At 42.9% G+C, this 24390-nt stretch overlaps 1 protein-coding gene across 2 annotated transcripts in view; it reads right to left on the bottom strand.

Annotated features, from left to right (window-relative positions):
* The window catches only part of CHST8 (carbohydrate sulfotransferase 8), a 200921-nt gene that overhangs the window by 130160 nt on the left and 46371 nt on the right, over positions 1-24390 (bottom strand). The window contains exons 1-2 of one of the 2 annotated variants that reach the window (XM_031954370.1): positions 17429-17726; positions 1519-1743 (exon numbers count right to left, since the gene is read on the bottom strand). In XM_031954370.1, coding sequence (XP_031810230.1) covers positions 1519-1627 — 109 coding nt within the window. In that variant the 5' untranslated portion in view covers positions 1628-1743; positions 17429-17726. Of the gene's footprint in view, positions 1-1518; positions 1744-17428; positions 17727-24390 lie in introns of those variants that run through there. The other variant, XM_023494149.2, reaches the window with a different exon arrangement.

The following is a 24390-nucleotide window of genomic DNA, read 5'->3' on the forward strand; positions in this document are numbered from 1 at the left end:
ACCACATGAATTCAGAAGATTGTTGTTCAGTCATTTTGCAGTCGTGTTTGACTCTTCATGATCCTATATGAGGTTTTCTTAGCAGAAATACTAGACTAGAGTGGTTACCACTTCCTTTTCCAGCTCATTTTACAGATGAGGAAACTGAGGAAGACAGGGTTAAGTGACTTGCCCAGGGAGTACACAGCTAATAAGTGTCTGAGTCCAATATGAATTCAGGAAGATGGCTCTTCCTGACTGCAGGCCAGTGCTCTTTCCACTGAACCACCTAGCTAACTGCCTAGAGAGATGCTTCTACAACAAAAGTGTGTATTACTTTCTGTAGGACGGTTGGTATCACCTCAGCAGCACATCTGAATCACTGTCCAGGATGAGGAGCCTCTTATTTTTGGTTCATATAGTCATAATTTTGGATCAGAAGGTGACTTAAAGATCATTTAGACCAATCCCTTAAAGATAAGGAAACAGACCAAGCAGTGTTGACTTCCCAGCATCACACAGATACTAACACGAGCTGAATGTTAAGTCCTCTGACTTCTTTCCAGGGCACAAAGATGTTTCCTATCTGCCTCTGAGTCAAGGACAAATCTTTCCAGGATCTGAGACAGGTCTGCTTCATAATTCTATTTCTTCTTCTTATACATGTCTGAGGACATGTGGAGTCCCTCAAGATACAGACTCAGAAGGGAAGGATGGGGGCTACATCCTATTTATCATATAGTATCTTCTTAAACTGAAAGAGGCTGGGGAGCTATTAATAATGTTGATGGATCCTGCTCCGTGCAGCCTAAACTAATGGACTCCTAGTTCAGCAGACACCTTTGCTTGTCACACATTGTCTCTTGGCTTGACTTACAATTCTCTCAGAATATTAAAGTGTTGGGATGCGCTGGTTTTAGGAGATGATCCCTTCCATTTGGCCTACCTTTAACTTGTCTTTGTGATTTTTTAAAATCTAAAGCATATATTTCATTGGTATAGGGATCTCCTCCACCTACCAATAGGGATCTATCAGATTATCCCTACTAATAATCCTAGAGAGGTGCCTGGAACACTCTGAAGTTTGCGTTGCCAAGAATCATACAACCAGCCAGTATACATCATAGGTATGATTTGAACACAGGAGATTTTCTCTCTCTATCATGCCATGTGGTTTCTTGGACTTTTTAATAGGATTAAATATTGGCAAGGGGGATAAAGAGCTCTGAAAGTCCTCAAAATTAGATACAGAGCCTTGTGAAGTTACCTATACCACATTGCAAACTGCATTGTTTCTTTGAGGGGAAAGGAAGAACTCCCAAACAAAACGAATGGAGTCATTATCCCTTGCTGGCCATCTCATCTCTAGTCCATGGTTCTTCTCCACTGAGCTAATGGAGCTCCAACATGGACCCAGGATCCCAAGAGAAATCTGTGCTGGGGCCTGGAATGGCATCAAGGGAACCTTGTGAAGGGACAAACCTTGTAGTGATGTGGAAGACACTGTGAGCATCAGCTGGGGAGACAAAGGGCACTAACCTGGTGTCTGCTGAGGGATGATTTCCACTGGATCTTGCAGGTGTATGAAGATCACAAGTCCTGCTGTCCCAAACAGCACGATGCAGGCGAACATGAATACCAGCCTCATAATTCTCACGCTGGAGGCAGTCTGGAAGGCGGCCGTCTCACTTGGAGAAAGTCTCTCGTGAGCTCATTGTGCACTCCTCCCTCATCGTCCTGGCAGCCGCTTCCTCCCGGCACCACCTGGAAGGATTAAATGGATCCAGACCTTCAACCACCTCGGCTTTGTAAGCTCTACAAGGCCTGAGCCAAGGCTGCCCAGGAGATGAAGAAGATTGCTCGCTTTGTTAGGCAATCAAACTCTCCAGCCACCCTAGGGGTAGGACAGCTGGGGAATCTTCCTGACTGACCAATAAGGGGGAGCCATGGAACCCCAACATTGTTAAAGGAGGATTGGGGAGCCAGCTTCTCCACTGCCAATCTCTCAGAGGACCCACTAAGTCCTGGGATGCTTTTGTTTTTACCTTTGTTAAGGCATCAAGTGAACCTTGACAAAGTGAAATATCCTGAGATCGAAACCTCTGATAGCAAGGGGGACAGAGTTCTACACACCACAAATGGTTAGCCTAAAGCTTTGCACCAGTCACCCACTCCAAGAACTGTTAAATTTGGGCACATTCCCTGGAAAAAATCAGTGTGTGTTCAGGGGAATATGTGGGAATGAAGTGCACAATGAATGCCCACCAGGTTGGTCCAGGATATGCAAGAAGGACTCTCAGGAGACTGTTTGTGGTTCCTAGCTTTGACAGATTCTATTCCCCCATTATACTTGTAGAGCAGACAGATAGACAGATAAACAGGCAGGCAGGCAGAGGCAGCAGACAGGCAGGTAGATATAGTATGTCCAGACCACTAGATGGTACAGTGGACAGAGCACCGGGCCTGGATGATAAGGGAACTCCTGAATTCAAATCTTGCCTCAGACACTTACTAGCCCTACACAAGTCACTTAATGCTGATTATTTCAGTTTCCTCATATGTAAAATATGCAAACCATTTTAGCATCTTTGCTAAGGTAACCTTAAATGGGCTTATGAAGAGTCAGACTTGCTAACTGAAATGATGAGGTCCTGGGTCCCTAGGTGGGATTGGCAGAGAAAGCCTGAAGTCCTGATGAGATTACTCCCTGGGGCAAGCAGGGATGGGGATGTTCAGCTTTACAGGCCTGCCCTCTGTGGAGGTCTTGGGTATCCCCACTGTATCAATAAATCAAACTTCAACCTCTTAAGCTTAAATTTCTCCTATAAATCTGCCCATGGCCCACCATCTTTGTAATCCCTTTTGGGTTTGCCCACCATGACTTTCTGCCTCTTGATATCTTTCTCCACACTCCTCCCTCTCTCTTCCTTCCTTCCTTCATTCCCCCCTCCTTCCCTTCCTTTCTTCCTTCCTTCCTTCTTCCCTCCTCATGGTATCTTTCCTCTCATCCCCTCACCATGCTTCATGGTGTCTTTCTCCTTGTGAGAGTTAACTAACTCTTTTAGAATATCCCTTTTAAGATTTAGCCTGCGCAATTAAGGGCATATTCCCACCTCATGGAGTATTCCCTTTGTCCTGGTTAATTATGAGTTTCACTGGGGAACATGTCTTCTCCATTGTTAATTATTAAAACCTCTTTCTTTGCTAACTGTATGCTCTCCCAATTCTATTTCGTATTTACCATTCCTGGTACCTATTGTACCTCTTCATTTTGTCTGTAACTTCTCATAAATAAATCTACCTTTTGCCAAAGAGAAAGATGACATGCACACACATAAGTATATACATATATGTATATATATATATATATATATATATATATATATATATTTGTAAAATATGAAAAAATAAATATAAAGCTGGAGAAATTTGCCCAACATATTATATGACGGAACCCCAACATTTGGCGCTATACCTCAATCTCATCATTTGGTGCTGAACCCCAAACACATCAAAATGACTGAACAACAACACAAACACATACATACATCTAAACCCCTCTTATCCCCATCTCAGGAAAATATGTATTTTTAAAATGAAAGACCCAGAGCTGTATTTCTCTGTGTCAAAGATCATATATTTAGAGCCAGGAAGAATGTTAGAGTCCATCTAATCCCCTTATTTTATATATGAGGGAATTGAGGTGCAAAGAAGCATATTCCAGAATTGCACAGCCAATAAGTTGACAGACAGAATTGGGATTTGAAACCAAACTCTCTGACTCCAAATCTGGCACTTTCTTCACTATTGGGACAGCTATAGAGGTTACACAGCAGAGTGTTTAACTGAACTCAGGTAGACCTGAATTCAAATCTGGTCCCACACATTTTCTATCTGTGTGATCTTGAGCAGTCACTTAACTTTTGTTTGCCTCAGTTTCCTCATCTGTAAAGTAAGGATAATAACAGCAAATATCTGGCAGGATTATTGTGAGGAACCAATGAGATTGTATTTGTAAAGCTTCTAGTCCAGTGCCTAGAACACAGTAGGTGCTTAATAAATGTTTGTTTCATTCTGAGAGACTTACATGATGAAAAATGCAGATAAAGAACTGATGGTATCTAAATACAAATCAAAGCACACTTTTTTTTTTAACTTTATTTTTCTTGAGGATTTTGTTTTGGACTATGTTTTCTCTTACAACATGACTATTATGGAAATGTTTTACATGACTACACATGTATAACCTATATTGAATTACTTGCATTCTTAATGGGGGAGGGAAGAGAATCTGGAATTCAAAGTTTTAAAAATTAATGTTAAAAAGTGTGTTTATATATAACGGGAAAAATAAAACACTAAAAAACAAAAAAATCCCACAAAAATAAATGCTTATTTCCCTCCTTCCTATACAATACTACCCTCCTTGTCTCTCCCTAAGGAAAGAGTAAGGGCAAATTTCTCCTGCTTACTTTGCATTTATTTTGTATGTATTTTACAAATACACACACACACACATATATATATACATATGTGTGTGCATGTCATCTACCTTGTAAAATGTAATCTCTCTGAGGTCCAGGATGAGTCATTTTTTTGTCTTTATATCCCTACTGCCTTACACAATGCCTGGCATATGGCATATGCTTGGCAGGTGCTTTTCAGGATGAGTTGTAAATTTTTAACAACCAATTCTCTGGATGTGCATGAGGTAGGGGGGGGGGGTGGGTTGGTGTATGTGTGTGGAATATTCTTTTAAGTTAAATCTGCATTATTAATATTTTCTCCAACATTTTCTTCAGGCTCCACAATCAACAAAGCAATAAATCAAGACCTGATTTCCTACCAAAAAATTAGCAAGCAGCCCTTGAGCCTGAAGGAGCTGGCTCCAGCATCCCCTATAAATAAATGCTTGTGAATTGATATTGATTGATTGATTGCCTTTGAGAACACTAATAATAAAAATAATAATAGCTAGCATTCCCATAGAGTTTTATGTGCCAAGCACTTTACAGCTATCATCTCATTTGATCATCACAACCACCCTGGAAAATAAATTAATATTGTTACCCATTTTACCACTCAGAAAACTGAGTTTAAATGACTTGTCCACAGTCACACAGCTGGTAAATATCCAAGGCTAGATTTGACCTCTCCAGCCCTATCATTCTACCTACTGTACCGCTTAGCTGCCCCACTACCCTGCTTGACTGATTAGAGTTACTTTAATAACAACAGTAATCATGCACATGGTGGGAGATTTATAACTATAAAATTCTTTATATCCATTATCTCATTTGTTCCATAAACTGTCATATGAGGAAAGGAGAATGGGAATTATTGTCCATTTTCCAGATGGGAAAACTGGCTGAAGGGGAGTTAAGTAATTTCCTAGCAGAGTCACACCTTGAAACCTGGTCCTCTGAACTTGACCCCCTGGGTAAAATCCACCTGAAAGGGGAAATGAATCTTTCACAAGAATAAAACTGTAAGGTCACAAACATAAGGAATTCTGATGAAAAAGAATAGAGATCTGACTCAAGTGACAGATGTTTTTGCGCAGGGAACTAAGGTGCCCATTTAGATTCTAGAATGACATGCAGAAAAGATGAAAGCACAAACTTAGTATGCACCAACTGCTAGTTTTATAGGAGGCATCAGTATGAAATGGCCATCAAAAAACTAATGAGATCTTAGACTGCATTAATAATAACAGCTAGTATTTTTCCAAGGTTTCGGGTCTGCAAAGCTTTTTCTTGCAAAGTTTTATGGCAACCATCCTAAGGGGTAAGTGCTATTATATCATTTTCTGTTGGTTTGTATGGCATTTGGGGTTAGGGGACTTGCCGAGGTCACACAGTTAGTAAGTGTGTTAACTATTTAAGGCCCTATTTGAACTCAGAATCTTCTGATTCCAGGGCTGGTGTTCTATCTACTGAACACTAGCTGCCCCAAATGCAATTATTATCTCCATTTTACAGATGAGGAAACTGAGGTAGCCAGGGATCAAGTGCCTTGCTTGATCAAGTGTCACACAGCTAGTGGGCATCTAAGGCTGGATTTGAACTCAGCTATTTCTGACACCAGGCCCAATACTCCATCCATAGTGCCACCGAGCTACCAAATGTTTTCTCTCTGTATTCTGCCCTGGTCAGAACCTATTTGGGGTATTGTGTCCCATTTCAGGAGTCCCAGATGAGTGACAGTCTTGTAGAAACAAGATTGGGGCACCAAGCCTGAGATGTGGTCAGCGATGAACACTAAACAAAAAAGGTCTTAAATATCAAAGGTGAGAAGACCAAAGCTGACTAGAACTCTTTTTCCAGGTAGAAGGGAATGAAGAGAAAAGACAGAAAATTGAGCTACTCAATTCTTATTTTGCATTTCTTTTCTCTGCCAAGGAGAATGAAGTTTGGATGGAGACTGACCAAACTAAAATGATTAAAACTAAAAATTTCAAAGACAGAGGTTATAGAAAAGGGACAAGAGAACAGATGTTCCAGTGAGTATAAATCTTCAGGGAACAGGCTATGAAAAAGCCAGAAGATTTAATTACCAATTATTGTTCATGACCTCCAAAAGATCCTGGACAACAGAACAGAGGCCACATTACGGGGCAAGGATAGGTGCTGCCCCAATTTTTTTGTAAAATAGAGAAGTTGGTGGGTAGGCTTAATTTAAACTTTTGGCAAAATTCTAGAGTATATTATTATTTTAAAATTTTAATTGGGTTTTTATTGATGTTTTTATTTAACTTTTGTTTTACCATTCCATTCTGAACTAGACTTAGTCAGCTAATCCTTTAACAAACTTTTTAAAAGAAAAAAAAAACTAACCAAAAATAACAACTATATCTGACATCACTTATAGCATCCCACACCCACAGACTTATGTCACTGTTCTGAAGGAAAGCAATTGTGTTATTGTTTTTTTTTTCCTGATTCTTTTAGGGGGGCAAACTGGTCATTATAATCACCTAATATTTACTTTCATTTGTTTTGTACATTCTGCTAAAATTTTGTGGTCAGTGTGTGTGTGTGTGTGTGTGTGTGTGTGTGTGTGTGTGGATATATATATAAAGTTTTCTTGATTCTATTTACTTCACTGTATCAGTTCACATGAATCTTCCCATGCTTATTTGAATTCTTCTATTAGTTATTTCTTACAACTCAATAATACTCCATTACATTCATAATTTGTTTAGAGATTCCTCAAAAGAGGAGAATGTTTGGTTTCTAATTCTTTGCTACCACAAAATGTATGACTATGAATATTCAGGTACATATGGGGTCCTTCTTCCAAAACAGTGTTTAGAGGGATGGGATGTTAGCATTTAGAAAAGGAAATATGCATCATTAAGACTTAGAATGGTTTCATCAAGAATAGCTCACACCAGACTAACCCCATTTCCTTTTCTGATAGCTTTGCTGAGCTAGTAGATGAAGGAAAAGCTACACATTCAGTATATCTAGATTTTAACAAGGTGTAGGATAACATTTCTTAATGCTATCCTTGTGATAATGTGATAATGATAAAGTGGGCCAGGACATGGTACACTTGAGTACATTCAGGTTTCATTGAATAAATGCACCTAAAAACTAGTCATTAGCAAGTTACTGTCAACTTCAAACAATGTGTCTAATGAATGTTAGGGGATTCTGTCCTGTGCCCTGTACTATTCACTATTTTCATCAGTGATGTTGGGCATCCACTGCCAGGTGGTGCAGTGGATAGAGTGCTGGGTCAAGATGACTCATCTTCCTCATTTCAAATCTGGTGTCAGACTCTTATACCTGTGTGACCCAGAGCAAATCACTTACTCCTGCTTGCCTTGGTTTCCTCATCTGTAAAATGAACTAGAGAAAGGATTGACAAACTGTTTCAAATATCTGCCAAGAAAAACACAAATGGGTCACGAGGAGTCAAGACAAGACTTGAATCACAACAAAAACATGGATGAAGACATACAGAGCACGCTAATCAAATGTGTCAATGTCAAAAACCTGAAAGCCAACATCCCAGAAATATCTTGACAGTCTTGGGTCCCTTCTGGGAATGATATGGGTCCCATAGCAGTCTGGTGAAGCTCAAGGACCCTTCTCAGAATGTTTTTAAGTGCATAAAACAAAACACACAGGGGATTTCACAAAGGGAAACCAAGAAATACAATTATCAAACTGCTTTTTTTTTAAATAACAAGTTCGTAGACCCCAGTTCGAGAATCCCTGCTCTAGAATAAGCCAAATCAAATAAGATAAAGTTAAAGCAGAATAGATATAAAAGTATTCATTTGAATTAAAAAACTATCATTAGGATTAAGTGTGTGTATGTATGTGTGCACATACTATTACATGAAAGAATTCTAAGTTTTAGTTGGCTATAAATGTTATAAAAGTCAGCAATGGGACATGGCCTTCAAAAAAAAAATTGATGGGATCATAGATTGTCTTAAGGTAAACATGTCCATACCATGGGAGATGATAATCCTATCCTGGTTGGCCATGTTTAGAACATTATGTTCAATGAAAAGCATATTTTAGGATAACTGTGGACAAACTGGAGCCCATCTGGAGGAGGGTAATTAACATGGGTATCTCTGAAATGCTTTCTATCAAGGTGTCTTGTATAGCCTTAATATAGTCCTATAATATGTGTTCTTTGAAAGCAAGGATTGCTTCATTTTTAGTTTTGTTTCCTTCAGTGCCTAGCACAATGCCTTTCATACATAATAAATGTTCATCAGATTATTAAAATGAATTGTTACAGCCTTTGAGGCTGCCTTTTCTTCTATGGAGTCAAATGCTTTATTTCCCTCAAAAAACAATGAACAATAAACATGGTCTTAACAGCCCCCAAATCTCTGTGAAGATGTAGTATGTTTGGAAATTAACTGTGAAGGTCAGCCCTTCTTCTCTTCCCCATCAAAGAGGCACCTCCTCTTTACCCCCTCCCTCACCCTCCACATTACCATTCTTATCAAAATCATAAAGATGAGGACATATTTGTTAACGTTTTCTTGATATGGGGGTGGGGGGGCAACAGGGCAGGGTATGGCATAGTACAGTAATAAAAATCCGGCCATGAAATCAGAGAATCAAGGCTTAGATTCCACTATCATTACTTTCTACCTATGTAATCTTGGGCAATAATAATAGCCAGCATTTAAATAATGCTTTGCAAAGTGCTTTACAAATATTATTTTACTTAAATTCACATCAACCCTGTAAGGTAAGTGTTATTATTATTGCCAGTTTATAGATGGAGAAACTGAGTCTAAGAGGCTAAGAGACTTGCCCAGGGCCAAATAGCTATTAAGTATCTGATGCTACATTTGAACTCAGGTTTACCAAACTCCAATTCTATCACTCTATTCACTGCACCAATTTAGCTTCCTACAAGTCATTTAGGGCCTCAGTTTCCCCATCTGTAAAATGAATTTGGTCTATATGAGATCACTTTCAGCCTCATTTCTATAACCCCTTTGGGTAGGAGGAAGGAATATCATCCATGTTTGCTTTTTACTTTTTTATTATCATTTTCTTGATTTATCCAAATAATCAGTATATTTCAATCTGAAATGCCCTGAGGAATCATTTCTAAGTAACTTCAAAACTGTCACCTCCAGTATGTGTGTGTGGTGGGGTGTATCTGGTCCAGGTCTAGCTGCCCTTCCCAGTTGCATCATTCCATGGGCCATTTTCACTTGCTTACACAGCTGTGGCTTTAGAATCACTAAAATCCGTACAGTTCTATTGTCACAGGGCTTGGGGATGGAGGGGACCTTAGAAATTATGTAGCTCAACCTTTTCATTTTATAGAAAAGGAAACCGAGTCCCAGAAATGTTAACAACTTTGCTCAAGGTCTGATGGGAACAGGGATGAGTTTTGAACGTGGGTCAGTCAGGACTCCAAATCCCATGCTTCTTCTTGGCAATTTTACCAGAGTGGTAGAGGAGACAGTATGGAATAATGGGAAAAATGCAGGTCAGGAAATAAGGAGATTTGACTAGACTAGATGGTCCCTAAAGGTCCCTTCCAGTTCCAAGAGTCTATGACGAAGTCTGACTGACGTATTTTCCATATTTATCTTACTTGAAATGTTACTCTTTGATATGATTTCTCTGAGTCTGAATGGCTTCTGGGCTATGCCAGAAGCTATGTTGCATTCATTATACTTCTAGGTTTTCTCGATTATGAATTCCCTTGTGCTTAAGAAAGTCTGAGTACTACCTGAAAGGTTTTCAGAATTCATAGGTTTTCTCTCCACTATGAATTCTCTTATGGAGATTAAGATCTGAGCTCCTCTTGATTTCTTTTCCACATTCACTACATTTATATGGTTTCTTTCCAAGGTGAATTCACTGAAGCTGAATGAGCTTTGATTTAAGGCTTTCTCACATTCAATACATTTATAGCATTTCTCTCTCCATTCTCTTTGATGTTTAAGAAGCTCTGAGCTCCACCTAAAATTTTCCCACACTTATTACATATATAGAGTTTGTCGCCAATATGAATTATCTGATGACAAATAAGAACTGAGTTCCATTTTGGAATGATAAAAAGTAGATTTTTATAGTAATGCTTGCAAATCTCCATTTTGCATTTATTTGTTAAGTCTTTCAGTTTCAAGTCTATGCTTTAGGGATGGGTCTCATGTCAGGGTTTTGCAAGCTTCTTTTCCCTTTCATTGTTTTTCATTTTGTGAGGTGATCTTAATTTTCCATTATAGAATGCTCTGCAAATAAACTTGTACTTGAGATAGGGGTTGTTCTTGATTGTCATTTCTTCCAATCTGGCAAAGAGATTAAGTATTTGTTAGCTGAGACAGCTTCTTGCCTTTTTTGACCTCTTGTGTTGTAATAATTATTTTATATGAGTTAAATTTTTTCTAAGAAGTTATAATCATAGTGTCTTTACTTTTATTCATTTCCTATTTTTCATCATCAATAGCTAGTTTAATAGAGCTATAATAATTGCATACAGTATCTTCTTATTTTTATTCTTTCTTCTAATTTGGTATTGGTAGTCTGAAAGTACTAAATAATCTTGTTTAGAAATTACTTCCATAATTGTTTTTGTTCAGTCATTTCTGTCTTGCCTGACTTTTCACGGTCCCATTTGGGGTTTTCTTGGCAAAGATACTGGCATGGTTTGCCATTTTCTTCTCCAGATTTTACAGATAAGGAACTGAGCTAAATGTGGTTAAGTGACTTGTCCAGAGTCACACAGCTAATACAGTGTTTGAGGCTAGATTTGAACTCAAGAAAATGAGTCTTCCCTACTCTAGGCATGGCACTGTGCCACCTAACTGTCCCATTTCAATAGTTAGCAATTATTGATTTCTTTATCAGCAGATGGTCATCTCCTAATATGATGTTGCTCATTGTTCAACATGTCCTGTATTTTATGACTCTTTTCTTGGAAAAAAAAAAAAGTATTCCTGATACATAGATAAGACTTTGGAATAAACTACAAGTATTGATATTCTTGCATTTTTTTCTTCTTTATACTGAATCGATTTTTTTCTCTATATTATTCAGGACCCATCTTTGCATTAAAATTACCAGATATTAAGGTATATGTTGATTAGTTTCAAAGAATCTTTTAAAGTTCAGCAGCAATTATCTTAGTAATTGTCTTTTTGCCTACTTCCATCATGAACTTGCAAAATAAGATGATTAAGTATTCCATAAAATGATGGTTTTTTTTTTAAATTGCCTTTGATTATGCAATGAAGCCAACTCTGCCAAATTCTTAATTTCTTCTCCAGGGAGAATCTTCAGCTTGTCTTTCCACCTACCCACAATTTTTAAAGACGTATTCTGATGTCATTCATTGCAAGACAGAGGTATAGATGTGGCTCAGTTCCTTCAGCAGTATATGAATTCTGGATGTGGAGAGAGACCTCACATTTAGAGAACCATTAGCTGACATTTTTAGGGGAACTGAAAGCAAATATTTTTTTGTATCCTCTGATCCCTTTTGTGCTGTGATCTCTGGGAAAACAGGAGGGGTTCACTCAGAACTGCAAGTCAGTTTGTCTTTTTTCTTGCTGCACCGGTTCCCATGGCCAAAGAATCGATCACCTAGAGATCACACAGCCAGTGATGCACTTCTCTGCACTCATTTAGGTGATTCTTGAACAGGAAGTGCCACCTTTTTATCAGGGCCATTCACAGAGCTTTTCTAGCTTTGTAGAACTTGTCATAGATTGTGAGCTGCTGGCACAGCCTTCAAGAGCCCAAAGACTACAAGAACACCATGACATATGAGAGTAGGAGGTTCAGAAAATGTTTCTGACCCATCTGCAACAATAATGGCTCTTCCCTTGGTTTTCCAAGGTCTGTAATTCTTTAAACAAACAATTAAAGCATTCACTTTTGGGTGTTTTTGCACAACTGCCAATTATCTATACTAGGTCCCTCCAAATCTTCTCTTTTTATCAAAGAAAAATAATTAAGTAAACTCAGCTAAAAAAATGACTAAAACTGAGCATATATGCAACCATTTGTACCTAAAAATAGTAATGGTCATCACTAATATAATACTTTAAAGTTTGCAAAGCACTTTACAAATATTATCTCATTTTATCCTCAAAACAACCATAGGAGATGGGTACAGTAATCATCCCCATTTACATATGAGGAAACTGAGGCAGGTAGTGGTTTGGTGACTTACCCACACAGCAGGTAAAAAAAGTGGATTTAAATTAAGGTCTTCCTGGCTCCAGGTCCAGCTCTCTATCCACGGACTAGACATGTTTTTCAGTCATTTCTCTGAATAGTCATAGCTGGAATGGCCACATCTTGAAGACGAGGGAATTGAGGGAAATGAGTGCAGATCAATGATTCTCAAGAAAGGATGCATAAACAAGGAGGTGGGTAGGCAGGATGATCTCCCCACAGATGAGCACAGAGGACACCAGGCGCTCTGTTAATGGCACAGTAATGAGCACACTGTTGCCGGCATGCCAGTGGGCACACTGCTTACCTAATGATGATGGGCATGCCATTGACTGTGTAACAGTGGGTACTCTGCTTATTGCTCACTGGTGGATGCCCTGCTTACAGGGAATGGCGGGCACACTGTTTATGCCACCGGAGCGGGTGTCCTGTGAATGGTGTGAGAGCAGACATGCTTTTTATGGTGGGACTTCAGGGGCAGAAGCCCAAGGAGTGACTGGCCCAGAGTACAATCTCAGGCACAAAATCTCTGATGATATAAAGGGCGGGTATTTATGGCATTGTGGAGAAGGCACTGCCAGGGGACAAGGTGGCACAGCAGGTAGAATGCCAGACCCAGAGTCAGGAAAATCTACTCTTGGCCCTCAGACACTGTCTGGCTGTGGGACTGATCAAGTCCCTTAACCCTGCTTACCTCAGTTTCCTCATCTGTAAAATGAGCTGGAGAAGGAAATGGCAAACCACCGCAGTATCTACCAAGAAAATGGGGTCTTTAAGAGTCAGACACAATTGAAATAAGTGAACGACAACAAGCTACCCACGTTGTGAGAGTGAGGGTGCTGATTTAGGTATAACAATTGACTATCACTGTATGTAATGATCATTATTAGAATATGACAACAAACGTGTTTCCGTCCAGTAGGACAGTAGGTAGATCATTTCTCACTCGCACCAGTATTGCTTCTCTTCATTGCTTCTTTCAAGCAACACACAGCAGCTGACTAAAACTGCCTCTGTGGACAGGTCCGGGAGGGGTGGGAGCCCGTAGTGGGACAGAGGCTGGGCAGGGACGGCTCTGATGTCGGGCAGAGGCGGCTCGGCTCCCAGGCTTGGAGACTAAGGAGGAGTTTGTGGTTGCCTAAAAGATGGGCCAGTGTGAGGGGAACGGGCCCTGGCCCGAGCAGGGACGCAGGGACAGTATCCCTTCCTCAGCCCGCCCTGAGGGATCAGTCCTTCCCTGGGCATTTTCACTACTGCCAGCTGTTAGAGCAGGAGCCCGTGGAGAGAAACAAGGAAGCCCCCTGGGGAAGGGCTGGGACCCTGATGCCCAGGGCAAGGCCCTTCCTGAGGAGGATCACCAGGCTCAGGCAAGGACTCCATGGAGGGATCTCCCTAGGACTTGGTCTGCCATAATGCTCCCGACAGTCCCTAGGGAGTCAGGGCTCATTACCCCGGGAGGAACCGTGGCCCACAATCCCCAGCTCCCAACAATAGGGAGGCCCACTGGGAGAGAACTTCCTCCGGTCGGTGACTCTATGGCCAAGCATTTCAGGGACTCCCGGACGCCCCTCTTAGAGGCTCAGGCCTGAACGCTTGGAAAGCAGATTTGGAAGATCATGTAGGTCAGAACTCAGATAAGGAGACCGATACTGACAAGAGTGATATAACGTTTTGAAGGTCACCCGGCTGGGACAGATCCTTGTTCCCAACTCCCAGCCCTGGGCCTTCTCCCACTGTTGTGTGCTGCTTCCTCGGCATCTTAATGAAGCTTCAATTGGCTTTGAAGTTGGCTGAAGCCTCGGTGCCAATTGCAGTGTGTGTATATGAAGAAATGTTGAGTGATCAGGAAAAAAAAGTGAGAATCTGGGACGTTCTCCAGCAATTTCCCTTGGAAAGTAGACATTCTGACTTTTTGGTGTCCGGATGCTGGCCGAACCCATTTCACAGATGGAAGAAAGTGAGTCTGGGGCCAGGCTTGCGCAGGCAGACACTGTGTGCATTTGTTGAGCATCACCAGTCCCACATCTGGCTGGGAGCCGCGCTGGGTCACATGTGCAGTGGAACGAGGCTGTGTGTGGCAGCGAGGATCCTGCCGGGAACCGGTCTGTCCTTCCTCCCCTTCCGGGCTGCAGGCGTCGGGCTGACAGGGCCTGGCAGAGCGGAATCTCTAATGGGCTCCCTCTGAGGGGAGACTGTCCATCATGCGCCGGCTGCCGCTCGCACGCACCCAGGCAGCATGTTAATAAGCCCTGCCAGTTGTTCTCCGTGGGAAGTTGGTGCTGATGCAGTGGGCAGCTCCCATGAAATACCCCTTGCCGCCGCTCCCCTCCTGCCTCCGAGGCCCTGGGGGAGGAGGGTGCCGGGCCCTCATCCCACCATACTGTGAACCTGCCGGGGGGCGGGAGAAATCAGAGGCGGGCAACCCACTGGAGGGACGGCTCGCCTTGGTGGGCCATGGCTCTGGAGGCAGAGGGGGTCAGTCTGGCTGGAGGGCTGAGCAATGCAAGGATGCGGAGCCCTTCTCCACAAGTCTGTCTCTATGTACAGTTAATTTCTGCCCTACAGCCACTGCCTTTTTCCCCAGCCCTCAGCCATCATCCTCCATCCCACGCTCCCCTTCGGCTTCCTCCCTGTCTGTTCTTCTCCATTTGGGACTCTCCCCCGTGTCTTGCACAGCACAGTGACCGTAGGACAAGGTCATGACAGAAAAAAGGACTCCTGTGGCAGGGTGTGGGTTTTGTGTTTTGGGTCAGTTTCTTCTGGGGTTTTTGGTTAGGCCGCTGTTACTTTGTAACAGGAAGCTTTCCTGCCTCTCCCCAAGTCTGTGCACCCGTGCAAACATATTTTATTCAGAGTAATAACAGCTTCGCAGTTCATAGCATTCTTGGCAAGGTTCCCCCAAGTGCAACTGTCTGACAGACAACCTATCATTGGCTGGGGTGGCCCAACTGGAGTCCCAGGGAAGAGAGTTAATCAGGAATAGAAAGGGCCTCCCGGGGTCCTGGGGTTGGGGGCAGGGGAAGATGAAAGCCCACCAGCTCCTGGTACTCCAACATAAGGCAATTAAACTGCGCGCTGCCAGGTGCAGGAAGGGGCGGGCCATGTGCAGTCTTCCCCCTTCCCTGCCCACCCTCCCCGCCCGGCACCCCCTCCACTACGGGGAAAGGGAATGAGCTACAAATTCAAGCCCGGCAAGCCCGGCACAGACCTCAAGAAGTTCTAAATTACAGGTTCGGGCTTCTCCTGCCTCACTTCCATGTAATTGTTTTTTTCACTCAGTTGACTTTAATTAACCTGCCTGTGCGCTCAGCAGACGCGGAGGCCCTTTCCGGCCCGCGTGCCCACCGCAGACTTCCCACAAGGATAACTCGGGAAGGGGCTCTCCCCCTGGAGAGAAGGCAGCCGAGTTTGGGGATTGGCGCGCGGCTCTGGGATCTTCCTGGGGAATTCTCCCTCCCAGGCCGCCCTGACCCTCCCGGCTGCTTCCGGAGGCCGAGGGCCCCCTTGCCCTCACAGCCCCGAAGGCCTCCGCCGGACAGGTGTCCCTAGGAAACAAGGTGCGGACGAGGCTCTCCTGCCCGCTCTGAAACAGCGCGTTTTGCTGGGACCGCTGGGAACAGGCAGGAGCTTCCAGCCTCCTGCAGAGGCCCGGGGGAGGAGCCGCGCTCCCCTTGCACACCGCACAGCCAGCCCCAGCCCGCGGGGCGCTGCCCGGGCCCTTAAACGCCGCCGCTGCGGGTCCCTGAGCACCTAGGCTCACACCCATCCTCGGCCGGCTGTCGCCTTGGAGTTCCGTCTCCCGGGAGGTCCCTCCCCGGGGGCCCGGGGGAGAGCTGAGCAAACAAAAGCTGCCACAGGTTCTCCTTGCTCCCGGCGGGCGGGCCCTCCGTGCACAGCGGCCCTCCCGGAGACAGCCCGTGCCTGGGGTGGCTGTGGGACTGCGGAAGCTCCCCGAGCTCCCACCAGAAGCCCCGGGGGCGCGGGCGGAGGGATGGGCGCCCGAGGGGGCCCCTGCGAAGACAGCGGAGCCGCGGCCGCACCCCGGCGCGATCCGGCCGCCCAGTCACAAACATGCGCGCAACTGTGTGCTCACAGCCCGCGCAAGTGCCCATCGGCCCAGCGCTCCTCCCCGGGCACCAACCCTGCACGCGCACGTGGGCAAGCGGGCACCGCGCACGGCAGTCTGGTGGAGACTTCGCGTAAACCCTTCCTGAACAGCCAGCCCGACAAAGAACAGCAGGGATGCCCGCCACCGGGCAAAAAAGCCGGCTCTGGGGCAGAGAGGAAGCGGCGGCTCCCAAGCCCGGGAAATATTCCCCCAAATCGCCATGCAGTTCAGTTTAATTAAATGAGGTACCTACTCGGTCCTAGGGGAGAGAGACAGGCTCTGTGTTTGGGAACAAGAGAAGAGGATTACTGAAAGGGGGGAGGGACTTGGGAAACAAAGCTCAGTTGTCAGAAATCCATGTTTCCTTCTCTAATCATCCCCAGTAGACCTGCTGACATCACTGATTTTTGTAAAAACAAAATATCCGCCCCTCCCATCTCTGCACAAACAAAAAACATGACCTGGCAAACAGAAATCCAATTAACTTTTTAACCTTGTAACCAGTGCCATAGTTAAGGGATGTGCCTTCATTTCATTTCCTCATTCTTTGGATATTTCAATCCAGCCCTTTGTGGAATCCCTCAGGGTCCAGACAGCAGAGAAATGAAACCTGCGGGCTTTGCCGGAGGAGATGGACAGAGGGGGAGGGCCCAGGTACCTGAGGGAGGCGGGGCAGCTCTGGTCGCCAGGACAGCATCTCCCCCCACTCCTTCTACACCTGCCAACTTTGAGGCTCAAGGTCAGAGGCCTTCCCAGCGGCCTGCCCCAGTGACGGATGCATAAAGCAGCAGCAGATCACCTCTGCCCTGGCCAAGTTCCACACACAGTCCTGTCTGTCACCGAGGAGCGGTGCTTGTTCCCTCCCCCACACAAAGGCAAGTGTGAGGCTGCTATGGCAACTTCAGCCAGAGAAAGCCAGCCAGGCTGCTCTCACCTGGACTCAGGCAGCCAGGCCCAGAAGTGGGCCGGGAGGCCCGGCCGGGCCAGCCCCCTACACTTGGGCGCATCTGGCTGCTTCCCCGAACCCTGGTCCTCTCACCTTCCCTGCTCCAGCTATCTCAGCTAATTTGTTTCTCCCAGAAACAGTACAAACATCCTCCCCCAGAGAGCTCCACCTCCATCTGTTTGCTCAGGGAGATTCTGGCTCACAGCTCCCACTTATTCCTGAGACGGGCTCTCTCCTTGTTTTCATTTTTAGCTCATTAAAATTCTGCAGCCAATTAACACAAAGCACTAAAGGTAACATTAAATCTGCAAAGATTACCTACAGACTTTAGACCTGCATAAAAATAGTTACTGGGCCACCTAGGTGTGCTGCAAATGATGTGAAAGAAGTGGAGTTGGGAGGGGGAGGAAGGGCGAGAAGGGCTGGGCGCCTGGGAGCCAAGAGCCCTGGATTCAGGTGATCCTGAGCAAATCACTTCTCCCGGGCTTTGGTTTCCTTGGTGTAAGGACTGTGGAGGTGGGGTGAGAGGGAGGGGAGCGGGGCTCCATGAATCCATGAATCAACTGAGATGGTCTATGTGCATTATTTTTTATATTTGCCTTTGCAAACACCAATCTGTTCCTTTTCTAGACCAGGCAAAAATTTACTTCTTAGTTCTTATGTTACCATAGGGATCATAGATTTTAGTGCTGGAAGGGACTTGAGGTATCATTCCTCTAGCCCCCTCATTTTACAGATGAGGAAAATCAAACCCACTTGTCCAGATCATAGAGCTACAGGTGTCTGAGGCAGCATCGAAAGCCAGGTTTTCCTAACACCAAATTTGGGTTTTATGCACTGCAGTGTTGTGATTGTACTAATCTTTCTTTTTTTTTCCCCTCCTAAGTATTTTATTTTTTCAAATACATATAAAAATGGTTTCCAACATTCATTTTTCTAAGACTTTGTGTTCCAAATTTTTCTCCCTCCTGCCCTTACTTTCTCCCTCTCCAAGACAGCAAGCAATCTGATATAAGTTAAACATGTACAATCCTTTTAAACAAAATATATCATTTTTGTTTCTTTTTCCTGCTCTAGAATTTTGTTTTAGTACCTCATTTACTTTTTTTATTTTTTGCTTTTTATTTCCAAAACATATCCATAGTTTTCAACATTCACTCTTGCAAAATCTTGTGTTCCAATTTTTTTCTTTCTCCTTTCCCTCATCCCCTTCTAGACAATAAGTAATCCAATATATTTTAAACATGCGCAATTTTCCATACATATTTCCACAATTATCATGCTGCACAAGAAAAATCAGATCAAAAAGGGAAAAATGAGGAAAAAAAACAAAAAACAACAAAAAAAAGTGAAAATACTTGTGGATCCACATTCAGTCCTCATTATCCTCTCTCTGGATACAGATGGCTCTCTCTATCACAAATCTATTGGAACTGACCTGAATCACCTCGCTTTTGAAAAAGAGTCAAGTCCATCAGAACTCATCTCTTCTTGTTGCTGTTGTACCAATCTCTTTCAACAACTATTGGAGATTTTACTCAGCAGCCTCTTCCTACCTTCCTACAGGAGCAGAGACCAATCATCATTACTGCTGCTATCTGTGGGATACTCCTTGAGTATCTTCATTGTCCTCCCTGAGTGATCATATCACTGAGACCTTGGGGTGGAATGGTTGGGTTCCTGAAAGATCCAGAATTCGCTTTTTGTAAATCATGTACCTTGGGACAGGATGGTTGGGGTTCTGGTGGATCCAGAATTCACTTTTTTGTAAATCACTTAGCTATAGAAATTGAAGTTTAGGGAGGATTAGTTGAAGTGTCTTTGAGAAAAGACACTTTATTTTTTTCTATTTGTATCCTCAGTATCTTAAATGTACCTGGCACAACATGTATTTAATAAGTGATTGTTGACTGGGATGTTTAGTTTGATGGCAAGAGTAGGAGCAAGTGGGGCAACAAGACAGTGATCTTCCAGAATCTGAAGACCTTTATGTAAGAGAGAAGGTATGATTTGTTCTTTTAGGACCTAGGAGGCAGGACTAGGAGCAATAAGTGAAAGCTATAGGGAATTCAACTGGAGTAAGGAAAAAAAAAAGCTAACAAGTAGATCTAAAAGTGTAACAGGCTGCTTGGAAGTAGTGAGCTTTTCTTCTTTGAAGTTTTCATGTATAAATTGGATGGAAACCTGTTTGGAAGATGGTAAAAAGGCTTCTCAGTAGGGGTGAGACAAGATGGAGGCTAGGGTCCTTTCCAAAAATCCTTAGATCCATAATCTGTCAAGGCCAAATAACCTTTCCAAGGCCTCAGAGATAATTAATAATGGGACTTTGAAGGGATGAATCCCAAATCCCCACATTCCTGTTACATGTTTCTTTCTGATGCTATCCGAGTGGCTTGGGAGTTAGAAGTTGCAAATGGTGATCATCTGACTGAACAAACTTTGAACAGAAGAGTCATTTTAGGGGCTGGGGGCTCTGTGAACCACAAAGTTTCATCCCATGTGGGGTGATCAGGTCTTTGCCCCAGTGTGCCAATACAAGGAGGAGGGCACCTTCTCTGTATGGACCACTCACTGTCTCTGTGGCTCTGTTGGTCTCCACTTCCAACTCATTCTCTCATTGTTAAAGTACCTTTCTCATCTAAGACTATACTGGACTGTGTGGGTGAGAGGCTGCCTTCACTCCAATTATACCTAAGATCACACTGCATTCTATCTCCCTATCCCCCTCTCCTACAGAGAAATTTGCCTTGGAAGCAAGAATTCATAGGATCATAGCATTTGGGGCCATGGAAGAAGCATCTGAAGTCATGTAATCCAACCCCCTGATTTTACAGAAGATGTATACAATGGTTGAGAGAATTGTTCAGTAACATAACTAGAAAGTGTCTGCCACAGAATTCTCCTGACTCCAAGTTTAGCGCTCTATTCACTAAACCACACTACCTTCCCATTCCTGCTCACAACTCTCAGTCCCTAGTTACTCCTCTGGCCATGACATTGTGGAAGTCTAGAAAAAGTCAAATTCTTTGTGCAATCTAGAAAAGTTTAATGGGCTTTATTCACACATCTTTTTTCTCTGGCAGCTTTAAATAAAGGCATATTCAGTGCCTCACCATAAATCAAAGAGTTTTAACACTTGATTCACATTTAATTCAATTTCACAAGCATTTATTAAGTATTTACTATGTGCAAGACACTGAGCTCGTGGAGACAGGAGTTCCAAGAACAGTGGGACCAGGTCATGCAAAGCCCCCTATGGTACATACCTTCCCCTGCTTATCACAAATAATGGCTGTAATTTATCTTTATTGAATGGTCCTTGGGTTGATCCACTGATCTTTCTGAATGTTTTCTTGAGACAGCTCTGTCCCCTTTCTCTGTTCAGAACTTACTCGGCTGGAGTGCCAGCCAGGAAATGATTTTGTCTGATAGTCTCTGACCAAGGTATCACAGGCACCTGGAGTGCCCGGATGCACAGAGAGATCTGGCAAGTGAGCCAGTCTTCCTTAACTGTCATTAGCCCTGGGCACATCCGTCTTATCTTCCTCACATAAAACAGTGTGGCCTACCCCTAGGAGACAGGCATTGGGCCTTTGGACAGCCCTCTTTGATCCCTCTCTGTGTCAATACACAGCTGGCAACAGCAACCTGAGGAGAACTGATCTACATGGAGCCTTCCTACAGGACTTTGCTGTATTTATAGACACCTTTTCCTTGGAACAATCAAGAACTTAAAAATGAAAATTACTGACCTTTCAGCTCATGCATAATTAAGGCAAGTTCTAATGTTGTCCACGTAAATAATAGATGGCCATTGTGTGGATCAATGCCATCTCTTGTTGTACGAGAAATATTTTTAAGTTAAAGAATTGTGCCTTTAATAGGGAAATTTGATGCGCTAGCAACTACTGGTTGATCTTTGTACATTTTTCAATTGCAAATTGCACTTTAAAAATGCAAACAATTATTAATATTGATTTGGACTAAAACAATATTGAATTTCAATATATTTTTAGCTCTTTTATGAATTACCCTGTGGAGCCAGGGTGATTATGATAAAAGAGTATTTGTACGCTCAATTTCTTTGCAGTAAGAAACCTTGAAAAGGGTTAGATATGTTCACACAGATAACGAGTGGTAGAGGGACAAGAAGACTATCTTAAAACTTCCTACACATAATGAATCAGCTTTCCATTCAATATATATAGCATATGGATCTCCCACTTGTGTTTCTTTCACTGTGCATATGTCCATACTAATTCTGGAGATTGCAGTGGTAAGCATCTCCACCAGATGTAGTCCACAAAACAGCAAGAGTGCCTTTAATTAGAGTGGTATGAAATGTTCTGGAGTATTCAAGGCACTGAAATCCAGAATCAAAAAGCCCCAGAATTTCAGGGGTCATCAACGTTAACTTGTGCATAAACATCAATTGCCTCTACAACATCCCTGATTGATGATTTTCCAACCTCTGCTTGGAGACATCCATCAACGGGGAATTTTCTATCTCCTACAGCAACTCATTCCCTATACTGAGTCAAAACCTCTCTCTTAAACTTTTATCTATTTATTGCTCCCCTTGCACTTTCTGAGGCACAGAAGAAAAAGTTCCAAAACTTCCATCCTGCAATTTCTGAAATGAAGAGAAAATTCTGGGAAACTCTTAAATGTTCCAGGAAAAGAAAAGACAGGCACCTCTGTATATCAATATAATCGCCTCCCCAGAAACATTTAAGTGTCTCACAGGGGAGAAACTTAAGAAACACTCATTGATTTTGATTTCTGGTTTGTACAAGGTGGGATGGTATGTGATCTGAGAGGCTAGTTTCCTTCAAAAGCCCACCTGTGTGAATGTGCTTCAAGCTGCCTTTCATGGGATTCAGCAAACATGACTGGTCCTACACAGCCAATGTAAGGAATTTGTTTTGCTTGACTATGCATATTTTTTAGAATGGGGGCCTAATTGTTGTTCATTAATTTTTTAAATAGATGGAATCGGTTTTTGTTCATTAAAATTTTTTAAATAAAAAAGTAAACCAACCCTTAGACTATCCCAGTGACCAGGAGCTAGAAGAGGTTTAAGAATGGAGTCCTCTGACTTCTGCATTCAACTTATCCCTGTGGCCTTAAATTTTATTTTGGGCCAAACTTTTCTGACAATTCAGAGTGGTACTACCTCTTTATTCTGCAACTGGTCTCTATGAAGGGGGTTTTCAGTTACCATGGAATGACAGGAGACAAATGAGGATAAAAATAAAGAGCTAGAGTAGGATTCAGGAGGTGTGGGTTCTAGTCCCAGTTCTGCCATGATCCATCATCATATCATCATTATTTATGAAGGATTTTATGATACAGTCAACACTAACCAGCACTGTATTCTTAAGTAAGCCACTTTAACTTTTGGCGCTAATGTTTCCTTATTTGTCAAAGAGAAATAATGACACCTGCCCAGCTCACGGTGGAGAAGAAATTAAATAAAGAGTTGTTGTTTATCCTTCCTTTTCCAAGAGGATAGCTGACATCACTAAGTGATGTCTTACTAGTGAATTTGATTGAAGTAAAACAGAAGTGCACAGTCATCTCTTTTTTTTGTTTGTTTCCTTAGTCATTTCATCTTTTTCTTTTTTATTTCTTACAGCTTTTTTATTTTCAAAACATATGCAAAAATAGTTTTCAACATTCATTTTTGCAAAACCTTGTGTTCCAAATTTTTTTCCGTCCTTTCCCATTTCTTCCTCCCCCAGACAGCAAGGGAACAATTCTCCTAAACATATTTCCACATTTAAGTAGGATGGGATTTCGAACACCATTCTGTCTAATTCATAGGAGCCCAAGAATCTCCCTACACCATACCTGACAAGTGCTCATCTAGTCTTTGCTTGAAGACTTCGACTGAAGGGAAACTCATGATCATTGTGAGGCAGGTGACTTTTAAATTTTAAAAGGCAGGTCCTTTTAAATAATTCTGATTCTACTAACAATGTTAACACCTTAGTTCAGGCATCCAAGCTGTCTTCTGTATCATGGCAATAGCCTCCTAATTGATTTTCCCAACTCTCTCCTCTCTCCCCATTTAGTCTCTTCCCACTTAGTCCACCATCCACTGTGCTGCCAAAGGGACTTTCCTTAGGCACAGATTTGAACATGTCATTCTCCTATTCAAAAACTCTAGTGACTCACTGTTACCTTCAGAATAAAATATAGGTTTCTCTGTTTAGTTTAGTTTCAGTTTTTTGTTTTTTTCCTGAGGCAATTGGGGTTAAGTGACTTGCCCAGGGTCACACAGCCAGGAAATGTTAAGTGTCTGAAACCAGATTTGAACTCAGATCCTTCTGACTTCAGACCTGATGCTCTATGTACTGCTACCCCAGTGTTTAGTTCTTAAAGCCCTTTCCAACCTGGCTCCAATCTATCTTTCCAAACACACTGGGGCATTACTTGGTGCCCTACACACTGGGGATCTGGCCAGACTGGTCTTCTGACTGTTCCTCCATCTCTCATCTCTAAGACTTACTCTGACTGTCCCCTAAGCCTAGATATATCCTTCTCACTTCTATCTCATACAGCCCCTTTCTTCCTTAAAAATACAGCTGAAGCACTGCTTTCTACATGAAATCTTGTCTGAGCCCCCCAACTGCTGATATCCTCCCTCCCTCCCTTGTATTTATAATCAT

This window comes from Sarcophilus harrisii, chromosome 2, assembly GCF_902635505.1.
Source record: "Sarcophilus harrisii chromosome 2, mSarHar1.11, whole genome shotgun sequence".
Lineage (NCBI taxonomy): Eukaryota > Metazoa > Chordata > Mammalia > Dasyuromorphia > Dasyuridae > Sarcophilus > Sarcophilus harrisii.